This window comes from Sesamum indicum, linkage group LG11 (genome assembly GCF_026168435.1).
Source record: "Sesamum indicum cultivar Baizhima isolate 11 linkage group LG11, ASM2616843v1, whole genome shotgun sequence".
In the NCBI taxonomy this organism is placed as follows: Eukaryota; Viridiplantae; Streptophyta; class Magnoliopsida; order Lamiales; family Pedaliaceae; genus Sesamum; species Sesamum indicum.
The window spans coordinates 13,566,746-13,578,755 of record NC_142667.1 but is presented as its reverse complement, the minus strand read 5'-3'; the positions used below and the strand labels follow the sequence as shown (position 1 = coordinate 13,578,755).

General features: G+C 33.7%; 1 protein-coding gene across 2 annotated transcripts; it reads right to left on the bottom strand.

Annotated features, from left to right (window-relative positions):
* Positions 1 to 6,190: 6,190 nt before the first annotated feature.
* LOC105174021 (alpha/beta-Hydrolases superfamily protein) lies at positions 6,191 to 10,846 on the bottom strand. Of its 2 annotated transcripts, none has more exons than XM_088875893.1 (10): positions 10,344 to 10,846; positions 10,037 to 10,226; positions 9,806 to 9,954; positions 8,490 to 8,602; positions 8,164 to 8,287; positions 7,604 to 7,759; positions 7,074 to 7,229; positions 6,888 to 6,967; positions 6,763 to 6,812; positions 6,191 to 6,486 (listed from the first exon to the last, which is right to left on the bottom strand). In XM_088875893.1, exons 1-10 carry the CDS (start codon positions 10,722 to 10,724, stop codon positions 6,338 to 6,340), a joined length of 1,548 nt encoding a protein of 515 aa, XP_088732019.1. In that variant the 5' UTR covers positions 10,725 to 10,846; the 3' UTR covers positions 6,191 to 6,337. The 2 variants fall into 2 exon arrangements, with proteins under 2 accessions (XP_088732019.1, XP_011094280.1); XM_011095978.3 differs by having other exon boundaries at positions 9,806 to 9,939; positions 10,344 to 10,845.
* Positions 10,847 to 12,010: the final 1,164 nt, after the last annotated feature.

Sequence of the window (12,010 nt, the reverse complement as noted above, 5' to 3'; positions counted from 1 at the left end):
CACACGCACGTAAAGACAAACTCATACATAGTTATGTGTGTGTAATTATATATATATATATATGTGCGTATATTGATGATCACATGCAGCATGCTATTCATCACAATTATTATCGGTGGCTGCGTTATACATATAATAATTAATGTGCAAAAGGTCAGGAAACATGCACCTTATTCCTCATTGCTCTGTCCAAATCATTACCACCTTATCATGCATTATATATAATTAACTCTTGTTCAATATCAATTCACAAATTACCACTTTTGTTTTCTGTAAATCTCTGCTACAATTATTACCAATCTTTTTAGTTACATTCTTAGTTTTCACTCCATTATCTTGCAGAACATAACATGCCCCTCGCCTAATTAGATTAAAGTAGTTTTAATACAATTTTTTTAATAAAAAGAAGTAGTTTTAATATATATATATATATATATATATTTCTTAATTTCACTGCTTATTCGATTTTTGCTATTTCACAATTTAAATGTTTAATGATTCATAGAATCTATTATTATCTAACTTGATCGATAAATATGCTTGTTGTAAAAATTGGCTTATAACCCATTTGTTGGTAGGTCCAACCCACACCACCGCTGACCACTCATCTGGATGGCTGCCCATTTTTTACTGCCTTGGCTCATTCCTCTGGTTCAGCCCACTTCTTCCGCTACCCAACCCATTCACGCCTGACCTGATCCTCTTTAGTTTAAAGCGTCTCTCACTCTCTATCTCTACAAAATGAAAAACCCTAGCCCTAATTCCCCTCATCTCTTTCGCCCCTTCTCTCTTCGATCTCTTCTCGATTTTCTTACCCCTTCATCTCCCTCTTTCTTCGACATCAATGTCTTCCTTCTTATTTAAGCCGCCATTTTTTCTGGCAGAACAAAAAGAACGGAAGAAAACATAATACTTCTATCTCTCTCTGTTCTCCGATCAAAGTGTTCTTTGTGAACAATCTCCTAAGTGGAAAAACCTGAGTGGTTGATTTGAGTCTATGTGACTGAGCGTTGGTGGTGTGTTTTGGGTTGAAGCAATCGGTATAGTGGTTGCCGGCCTTGGTGGCTGTGGGTCACCCCTACCGGATCTAGCTCCTGAGCCATTTATCTCCTTTCTATTCTTGTTCCTCATTTACTATTGATATTGCTCTGTAATTATATTTGTCAATATTTTCTCTAGTATTTCTGTAATATTGACTTGTAATATTAAAGGATTTTTCGTAACCTACAATTCTCTGTAATAGTTTGATGAGGGTTTATTATTTGGGCTCACTACTGGAGGGTTTTCTCCCAACAATAGTATCAGAGCCTTCAGTTCTCTTCCATTGGGACCGCGTCTTCATTTCTCTGTGAAATAACCTCTTGATTTTTTTCGCTTTGTGTGATTTCTATGATTATTGCTTAGTGCTTATTTTTGAAGATTTGATATTTTGATTTTGTGATTGTTTCGTTGTGTGCGAACTTTTAAACTGTTTTGTGCATTATTTATTTATTGGATATTGCTTAGTGCATAAAAATACTACTTTGTGGTTTTGTTAAGTGCTTGTAATATTTCTACTTAGTGCATTATTTTTTACTACATAACGCTTATTATTTTCGAACCAAGACCAACACCTTGCTAATCCTCACCTGGTCGAACCCCTGAGGTTGTCAGGTATCTAGTTGAGATTTACCCGAGGTTCCCTCTTAATTTGTTATTAAGCTGTTAATATTTGTCTTCTGTTGATATTTCTCTAGTATCTGTTGTTATTTACCCTTTGTTTATATTTTTCTGCATTTGTTGCTAATATTTTTGTATTGATATGGCTGGTTATAGCTCTATTTAGCAACAAAAGATGAAAGGGACGAAAAACCTAGGGATATGAGATGTTATAATTGTGGAGAAAAATGGTATTTTATTAAAAATTATAGAAAGCCTAAAAGGGATGATAAAAATAAAGAAGATGCAAATTTCATCACTGAAGAGAATTCTGGAGAAATATACTTGGTTTGTTAATTCTGTTTTTCACTTTCTAGCCCATGTATGTGCAAATGTCTCTTTTTTGTTCTGCAGGTCCAATCCCATGGCGATGATGAAGCCAGATCTGATTTTTTAAACTGGTCCCCTTTTTCTGGGTCCCGATCAAGGGAGAGAAAGTTATAAAAATTGGCCCATGACCCATTTGTTGGTAGACCCAACCCACACCACTGCTGACCACTAACCTAGATGGCTACCCATTTCTACTGCCTTGGCCCACTGCTCTGGTTCAGCCCACTTCTTCTCCTACCCGACCCACTCATGCCCGACCGGGTCCTCTTTAGTTTAAAGGGTCTCTCACTCTCTTTCTCTGCAGAATGAAAAACCTTAACCCTAATTTCCCTCGTCTCTTTTCCCCCATCTCTCTCCTATCTCTTTCGATTTTCTTGCCTCGCCGTCTCCCTCTTTCTCCAACATCAATGTCTTCCTCCTTATTTAAGCCGCCCGTTTTTCTGACGGAGAAAAAAAAAAGGAAGAAAATGGAACAATTCTATCTCTCTTTTTTCTCTGATCAAAGTGTTCGTAATAAACAATTTTCTAAGTGGAAACCTTAGAGGTTGATTTGGATCTATGTGATTAAGCCTTGGTGACTGTTTGAGTGACTGAACCTTGGTAGTGTGTTTTGAGTTTAAGCAACTGGTGTAGTGGTTGCAGGCCTTAGTGGGTGTGGGCTACCCCTATCTAATCTGGCCCCTGAGCCATTTATCTCTTTTCTGTTCTTGTTCCTCATTTACTGTTGATATTGTTATGTAATTATATTTGTTTATATTTCTGTAATATTAAAGGATTTTTCGTAACCCATTATTCTCTATAATAATTTAATGACGGTTTATTACTTGGGCTCACTACTGAAGAGTTTTCTCCCAACAATGCTTTGTTGATTGCCCACTTCACTGACAATTGATTATCTCCTTATGTAGAACATCGATCACATCAATTAATTAATTAAGACAATATTAATCTAAATACTAAAACTAATCAATACGCATCATTAGTGTGTCTATATATAACTATCTTTTGTATCTGATGACGAGGTTTTAGCAGTTAACAATATTGTTTATATGTTAGGAATTAATTAAACTATCATGTTGAGTACTTACAAAGAATCAAACCCTGAAAGGGAATCTGCAGCTGGCCCAGAGTTTCATTGATTAATTAATTTAGAAACACACACACACACACATATATATTAATATTGCAAGATGTTGGAGGCAAATTAAGACATGCAAGCTCACGAGTGATTGATAGATATAAATATAGAAAGTGATGGGCGGGGGTGTTGAATCATAGGTTATTACATTATTAAAAAAAACAAATAATTACTATATCTGGAGTTCCACAATTCCCCAATATTATTGAAATCCCACCTGGACGATACATATATATTAGTGAGACAGGATTATAACATAATGTAGACTGTACACGTGAAACTACTACGACCAAGCCTTTTTTCATACTTATATATATAATTATGTTATTCTTCATTAATTAATTATTAATTAAGTTGTACTATAGTAATAACATTTTTTGACATAGGTAGCTAGCTAGGGTGATTCATTCATCCGAATATATATTGCAGCATACAGTTCAATGTAACTAACATTGGTGTCCTGACTCGTCCAAGACCAAGAACAATGTATCGTAATCCAGGGGCTGATACGCATCTCTATTTGTCTCATCACCATGTTTATATATGGAAATTTGGTACTGCTTACATCAATAATTTATTACATTGTTACAAGACATATCCAAGGCATAGGATCTTGATATACTCTCCTATGTCGTGTGATTAGTTCTTTAATGTTGGATTATCGTTATTAATCTCTGATTAATTGGGTAATTAATATACGCTTCACATATATAATTTCGGTATTTTTATTGCCTATTACACTATTAATTATTCAACATTAGTCATCATGGCACGCCATCCATACGTGCATATAATAAATAATTTTTTGTATTTTAAAATATATTGATAAATAATAAGATATATAAAACAAACACATCACGTTTCAAGAAAAAAAATAAAAAAGGCAAATTCAATCAGCATAGTTAAAAAAAATCGCTACAGTGGCGTCACAAAACCACCGTTTTGACTTTATTTTTCAATCGCATAGAAAATAAAATTTAATTTAATTCTTATTCTAAGTTTAAGAAAATAGGTGAGAAAATAATACATGTACAGTATTGTAAGAGTGAGATATACATGTGAGCGATCATGCCTAACATCAATCCATATGATGATCAGAATAGATCTGCTCATCTTTTGGTTGCTGCCTTACAGTTAAGACCTGTATTTTATTTTATTTTATTATATTTAAGATGGATTGGATTTTCATATCTTGACTTGGACCATAATTGCTTATATTTTCCTACATATAATGTATGTATTTTTTTCAAACATAAGACTTGAAAAATTAGGTAAAGGCTCTGCCTGTCATCTGTATATATATTATTACATGATAAATGGCACACCAATTCATCAGCCTCTCAAATACAATTGCCCGAAGCTCTAAAACCTAATTACAATCTATTGTTTTCCCAGAAATTAATTTTCACAAATGAATGTTGGGTCCCCTGTTTTATAATTACGGAAAGTTGTTGGGGTTCCGATTTTTTATTTGTCTATATTTGGATATTTGATTAATTAGTGAAATTACTGTTTTAACCAATTCCTCAATCCTATATATGGATATTTCGCAAACTATAATTTTAAATGGTATTTTACTACTTTGATTTATTATGCTTTTTTCACCATATACTGTGATCCGGATCAAAGGGTTGTGGTGATTTCAAGGGTCCAGTCCAAAAATGCGTAGTACTTGAAAAAACAAACAGGTCATTAGGTATATTGGTGGTTCCCAGGTGCGAGATCAAAGAGAAAGATGTGTAGTATATATTCTATTAAGTTTAAAGACGACGTACTGATTTTGGGGTATTTTTAAAATTAGATGTCCATATAAACACAAATCCACGTATTATGATTTCAAACTCCCGTTTATAAAGTGATTGCCGATTGTAGTTTTCGATCAATAGATCGAGAAATATAAAATGCGCGAATCCTTATCCCGTTGATTCCATTGGATCACATGAATGTTGATCACTTTCCCTATTATATGATAAAGACTTAAATTATTTGATTGAGATCGCAATTATTATATTTGCTCACCGTCTAATAATTTGAACAAATGAAGCTCCTGAATTCCATAAAAATATCTGATATCTTGAATTAAAAAAGTGTAGTTGTAAAATGGAGGTAGCCGAAGCCACGTCTCTTTTCTAATTTATTTATTCATTTGATATGTTTCTGGGGCTGAAAAAGGTCCAAATGGAATCGGATCCAGTAGCAGCATATGATAAACGGGCGTAGACTTAATTCGAATAGGGCCCACTAGATCCATCTCCTGGCCCACCCACCCACTTATATCCCATACCATACCTCCGCAGCATCTCATCTGATCCCAGGGTAGTGCTGTCATCATTCAGGATTTATCTTTTCTCTGTAATTATTGCTTCCCCTTTTTAACCTTTTCTATGCTTATTACAATTCTACCCATTTTTCAAACTAGATTTTTCACCTGCGATTTCATCAATTTTTTTAAGTAGTAATTACATAATTACATTAATATTTCGTCAAACTAAACAATACACTGATTCTAATTTCATTTCAATAAACGAAAAAAAAAAGAATATAAATAGAAAATTTCTCTTAGGATTTAGGATTATATTTTGCAATTCATTTGGAAATTTGGGTACTTTCTCTCTCTCTCTCTCCCCCTTTGTTGGTCCGCACAACATTTAATGCATTTGACTATCTATATGCACGTACTTTACGTGTATATAAATTGCATGTTGAACGCCATAAACAGAACTTTGGGGGAAAAATGTAATTATTAGGTTATTAGTAGGCCACAAAAATACACCAAATTTCAGGGAGAAAAATTACATGATAGAGTAATGGGTGGCACGTCTCGTCTACAACAGCATAAGTATGCAGTTTGAAATGTCAAAAAAGCAGCATTTTGTGAGAGAGCTGTCGTATTCATGGCCTAACTTGGGAATTTCTCACCTTTCTTGATTTACATACACCTCACCCACCTACATATCCTGTTTCTTCTTCTCGTGCACAAACAACCTTATTTCTTCGCATTTCTCTATATACATACCATAAGCATACGGAAAAATCACAAAATTTGTAATTTGACTTAATTGTTTAATACAACAATTTTAAGTTGACGATGTTTAAGAATGTTGTGAAGCCATTTTCACCTTTAGGATTTCATTTGTGGGTGTGTGTATGTGCGAATACATGAAATAGGTACTAGTTATTGTAATAATCAGAAGAATGTGCCAAAGTACGATAGTATTGTGATAGCCACTTGGATATGATCCGGACTTCTCTATTTCTCACATCTTCAAGCCACTTTGGATCTTCACTCGTTGAGAATCTAAGGTCCACGTGGTGCGCACCTGTCATACAATCCATCAATTTATTACAACGGTAATGTAATAAAGACAAAAACTGATATTTTATGTGTAATTACATATACATTTTCATATGCATTATAATAATAATAATAATAAAAAAAAAAAGGAAATAGAGAAAGAAACACCACATAAAGCACACCAATTCTTACTGGGCCTATGTAGCCCATTTTTTAATAGGCCTCATATGGACTAGGGCCCAAAAAGAAGTCCAGCCGAAACAAATACAAAAAAGATATGAAACTCATTTCCTAAACTTACCTTCTTTTGCAACAATAGCCACCAAACTTTTGGATATATCTTTTAGCACCCTGCCATCAAGAACAATAATAATAATAATAATATCAGTACAAAAATATTACAAAACATCGATCAATACTACGTACCCTCCACCGCTCCACGGATCCCTCAGTCCATTAAAGAATATGATATTGCTCCCGAATCGCTTCAGAACTCTGTATATATTCTGTAAATTAAAAAAAATAAATTCCAATAAATACTATAAAAAAAAAAAAGAAAAAGAATAAAACAAGTGCTAGTAATATTATTTTGTGTTGGGTGGAGATACTGACATGGGCCCCAAATTGAGTGGGGATCCAAGTGGGCCTGGGCTCGATGTTGTAGTTGTCCTTGCAAAACACAAATCGGTCATTGTAACTGTAGTTATTGGGCGGGAATATGCTGTCCTCTGTGTTGCCATCTGTCAGCAGAATCATCTCTGTGCATGCCTGAAAATCCTTTTCAACTTAGCTAAAATTATATTATTTTTTTTTAAAGAAATTTATATTTTTTGGTCCCATATGGTGGAAAGTATTGTAATTTTTGTCCCATAATTTATGAATTTAACACATTTAGTCTCATATAATAAAAAGTTATAGGATTTTTTATTTTATAGGATAAAAATTACAACACAGTTGGTTCGATAAGATTAAAAATTATAGCATTTCTTGTTCTAAATCGTACATTTTTTCTAGCTTATGGATCAAATATGCTAAATCTATAATCTGGGATTGAAAATGCAATGCTTTCTATCAGGATCAAAACTGTAAATTTTTTTATTTTAAAATATATCTATTAAATTTCAATCAAGAGTAATCCTCACCTGCCACGTCCACCCACCGAGCCCGTGTGGGTCCGAATCGTCAGCCAGATCAAAGCACGTGGCGTCGCCGGTGTAGTTGTAGTAAACGTTGGCCGCACCATATAGTTTCTCGAAGGTGTTGTTCCCAGTCTTTGGATCATCTATTGCCTTGCACATCTGCATTACATATTTAGTCGTTTTTAAATATGATCAATCAATTACAATTTTCTTTATCAGAAACTGATAATTATATCAATTATTTCATATCAAAATATGACCGACCAACAACTAATATTAAATAAATCAAAATTAGGTACGTACTTTCGTACACATAAAATAAAAATTCAAACCAAGAAAACTATAAATGGAGATACCTACCATAGGAGCATTTCGGACAATATTAGAAACTAATTTTTAGGGTTGGAAAAGTTATTGGGTGACAAATAATATAGTCCATTTTAAATAAAAGTTGGTCCATACATGATAAATCAATAATGGACCAAATTATTAGTTGGTGACGTATAGCATATATACAGCAGTTTTAGCAGTTAGATAGAGATTGGATATTTAAAAATGAGTACCTGTTTGACAGGATAGGCAGGCAAGGGAGCCAGGAAATTGGTGGGAGTAGGATAATCTGTCATGGCTGTGTAAGTGTAAGCTGTACCAAGCCAACCCTTCAGAGCCTCTCCACTAATGTAATTCCTGGGGAGCGGGGGAAGCCACACTATTACATTTTAATCAACAAACTTTGCTATAAAATAATTGTATGACTACCAATTTTCAGTCCCAGAAATGGGAAAGTGTAACCTGAATTAATTATGCAATACACTTTATCATGTAATTGGAGTCGACCAGATGGGATTTAGCTACACGAAATTTCAGAATAAATAGCGCAATCTCTTACTTGCATATTCTGAATGACTTTCTGAGAATCTCGAGACCGCCAGGTTTTGCTGCCGTGTCGTCAATTTCTTGCCATGATCTTTTGATCACTTTGTAACAGTTCTCACTCTCGCTCTGTTTTCTCGACATAAAAGGAATAACAATAATTAATTAGATTATTCATAATGTTAAATCATTTATTACTACTACTATTATTATTATTATTATTTTTGGTAGAAACGACGAATTATATTATGATGAATAATTTTATAAGGAAGCATATATAGTAAGAGTAATAACTGGTGGAGAATGAGTGATGATCAGATGATATGTCCCATTCTTGTTTTCGTTGTCCTAAGGGAGTAGTAATTTACATGTTGTAGACCAATTGAACCATCAAACCTTATCATTAAACCTCAACTCGATTGCTTTCCAACTCTTGGAACTATGACACTTTCCATGTTAGGGAAAACACTACACCACTACCTTAAGATGCACATGGGGTGGGTATCTTATCATAATCATCAATCAATTGCACATTTATTATATTCTACTTAGTTTTCTATTTCAATATGTTAAATAAAATAAATTATGTAATTTTTGTATACTTGACGTGTACGTATTAAATAAAAATATACAATTAAATTTAAAATAAAAAGATCTGTTTGCTATTACATCAAACATGAAGATAACTAGTGGAGAAAAATTCTATTCGTAAAAAAGATTATAATAGTGATGTGGGTAAAATATGAAAAATTCAAAATAGGTTAGTTCAGGTCTAACCACTAGAAAAAACATTTATTATTGGCTATGACTAAAGATCATGATAAATGACTATTATAATTATGATCAAATAAAATCGATGCAAAAAATTAGTTTTTCCACTATGAGAAAATTTGCAATGACTAAGAACCATGGTCACAACATAAAAAACTATGGCAAATATTTTAGCCACCATCGCAAAAACAACGGTCAACAACCATTACGTGATCATGGTTAATAACTATTTGTTACGATTATATGCTATTAACCATAACAATTAACTGTAGTTAAACATTATAATTCCTGTAGTGAATCAAACTCAAATTTAGATTAAAATTTGTGAATCAAACTCACACAAAATCAAATTCAGTCTGTCAATGTACTATGCCAATTCCAAACAAACCTCGTATTTATGTAGAAAGTTCACGTAGATGAACTCATGTGAAATGTTTATTAAAAACTTGTATTAATCTTGTGAATTCTTTTTTTGCAATATTATATATAAAAGAATGGATGGAGTTTAATGTATATAAGATTATTGATATAAAACAGGGATAGGGTGAAGAAAGATGCTACCCGAAAATCGTGGGTGATGATATTGTTGAAACTAAAGGGGGAAGTAATGTTGTCGAAATTGAGGATGGGCGCAGAAGACGCCAAAGCTCCCACAGCAACATGCGGATACTTGAGTCTAAACCATGCTGCCAGCACTGCCAATAAAAATACTACTCTGGTTATTCACCAATCTCAAGAAATTCCAATATCCTGTCAGCAATTACAATTTACATATAATTAAGAATGTCATACTTCCACCATAGGAACCTCCGAACACCACCACTGGAGAATCAATGGCCGTCAGGTTCTTCTTCAGATCAAGAATCAGCGTCGCGTAGTCTGCCAACGCCTGTGTCGCGCTCAAATAACCAAGTGTTGATGAATTAGCATATGCTCTCTCTTTACTCCCCCCAAACGGCATCGACTTCCCATAATACCTATGCTGCAAATTTCTTTTAAGTTTTTAGACAATTCATCTTAATTTTTTAATGTGTGTGTGTGTGTGAAGAGAGAGAGGGAGAGAGAAATGTATGATGTATGTATATATATATGTATACACCTCAATGAAAAGGAGTAGAGCTTTGAAGATAGGAGCAGTCTCAAACATGAAACCAGTGTTTTGAGCGAACCATTCGATGTCGCCCTCGTTGCCGGTGTAGACGAAGATTGGAGCATTCTTGTCAGCGCCGCCGCCCCAGTAGTTGTCGTTGATCAAGTACCTTTGCTGGAAGGTCTCATAACTCTGTGGATTGTAGTTGAAGTGATCAAGAATCTGCGTGAAGAACTTTTCTTCATAAAGCTCATGACCAGTTTTGCTGCCAAGAATCCGCTGCTCCGGCTGAACTATCGAAGAAGGGAAACCATGTCTGATGTTCTTGGCTGTAGTGACAGCTGATGACGAAAACAGATGTAAGAACAGCAGCAGCAGCCAAATTGCCATTCTCTTCCTCTCTCTGTAATCTGTTCTTGTATGTGTGGTGTGTGTGTTAGAAAGAGATAGAGAGAGAGACAGAGAGAGAAAAAGGGTCCGAAAGTCTACAAGTAATTAGTCAGTCTTAGAAGAGGTTAGGAATGTGGGAAATTAACCAAAGTTTGTAGAAAAAGATTGATAGAGATGTATGGTTACGGAAAATTTTAATTCGAATGAAATTTAATTAAATTTGAATCAATTATATATAAATATAATAAATTTATCGTGTAGTTGGTGTACAGTTCAAGAAAAATAAACTATTACATGGTAAATATAATGTATCAAATATGCTATATAATTAATTTGATTCGAATAAATTTTTTTATTATGGTTAACTTATACTAAACCCCAGCAAGCTTAGGATGCTCCGTTGACTAGGTTAACAAGTGTTTACTCAAAAAGAAAACCAGAATACTACAAATATGCATGTGTGTCCATCAACATAAATTACAATGTGACTTGCTTGCAATTGTTCTTCCCCACCAACCAAATTATTGCAAAAGTAGTTTCATGTGTTGTCCTGTCCTGTGCATTGGACTGGACTTTATCCAATGAATATGTCCAACTCCAAATTGCCCTTGTTTATTTATCCCAAGCTTTTATATATATATACAAATAGTTATTTAGAGAAAGAAATTAATTAAAACATAGACAATTATAATATAGAGGATGGTGGCCAAGGCCAGCTGATCCATAGTAATACTGATCAAAGAGTTCTTTGAGCCCATCTGATAATCATAAGATTATTGATGTTTTGTACAAGACTCGTATCGAAATTGTACAAGTTAGCTTTTAATGATCTGTTTTTGACTGTAAATCAAAGATATTCTAGTTAATGATACACATATAGGATACATATTATTTGTGCAATATTTATTAGGGAAAATTATATTTACATCCCTGCATCTATTGCCCTTTTATACAAACTATTCATTATTTTTAAACTATTATAAAAATAAATTAAATACATATATTTATAATATTCGAACTCACAATCTGTATGTTATAAGACCTTAACCTCATCACCCAACCAAATTTTTTTTGATTTTGATGATGTTGATTATATCTAAAATTATCCACTGTTGAATTTGAATTTGACTTTGTGATAAGTGGGCAAGGGTCGTACAGGTTAATGCCCCTTGCCCAATGGTAAGGACTTGGGGTTAGGGGCTGGCCCCAATAAGTTTGGGGTACACATTCTTTTAATTTTAAATAAATCAATAATTTTATAGTACTTTAACTTGATACAAATAATT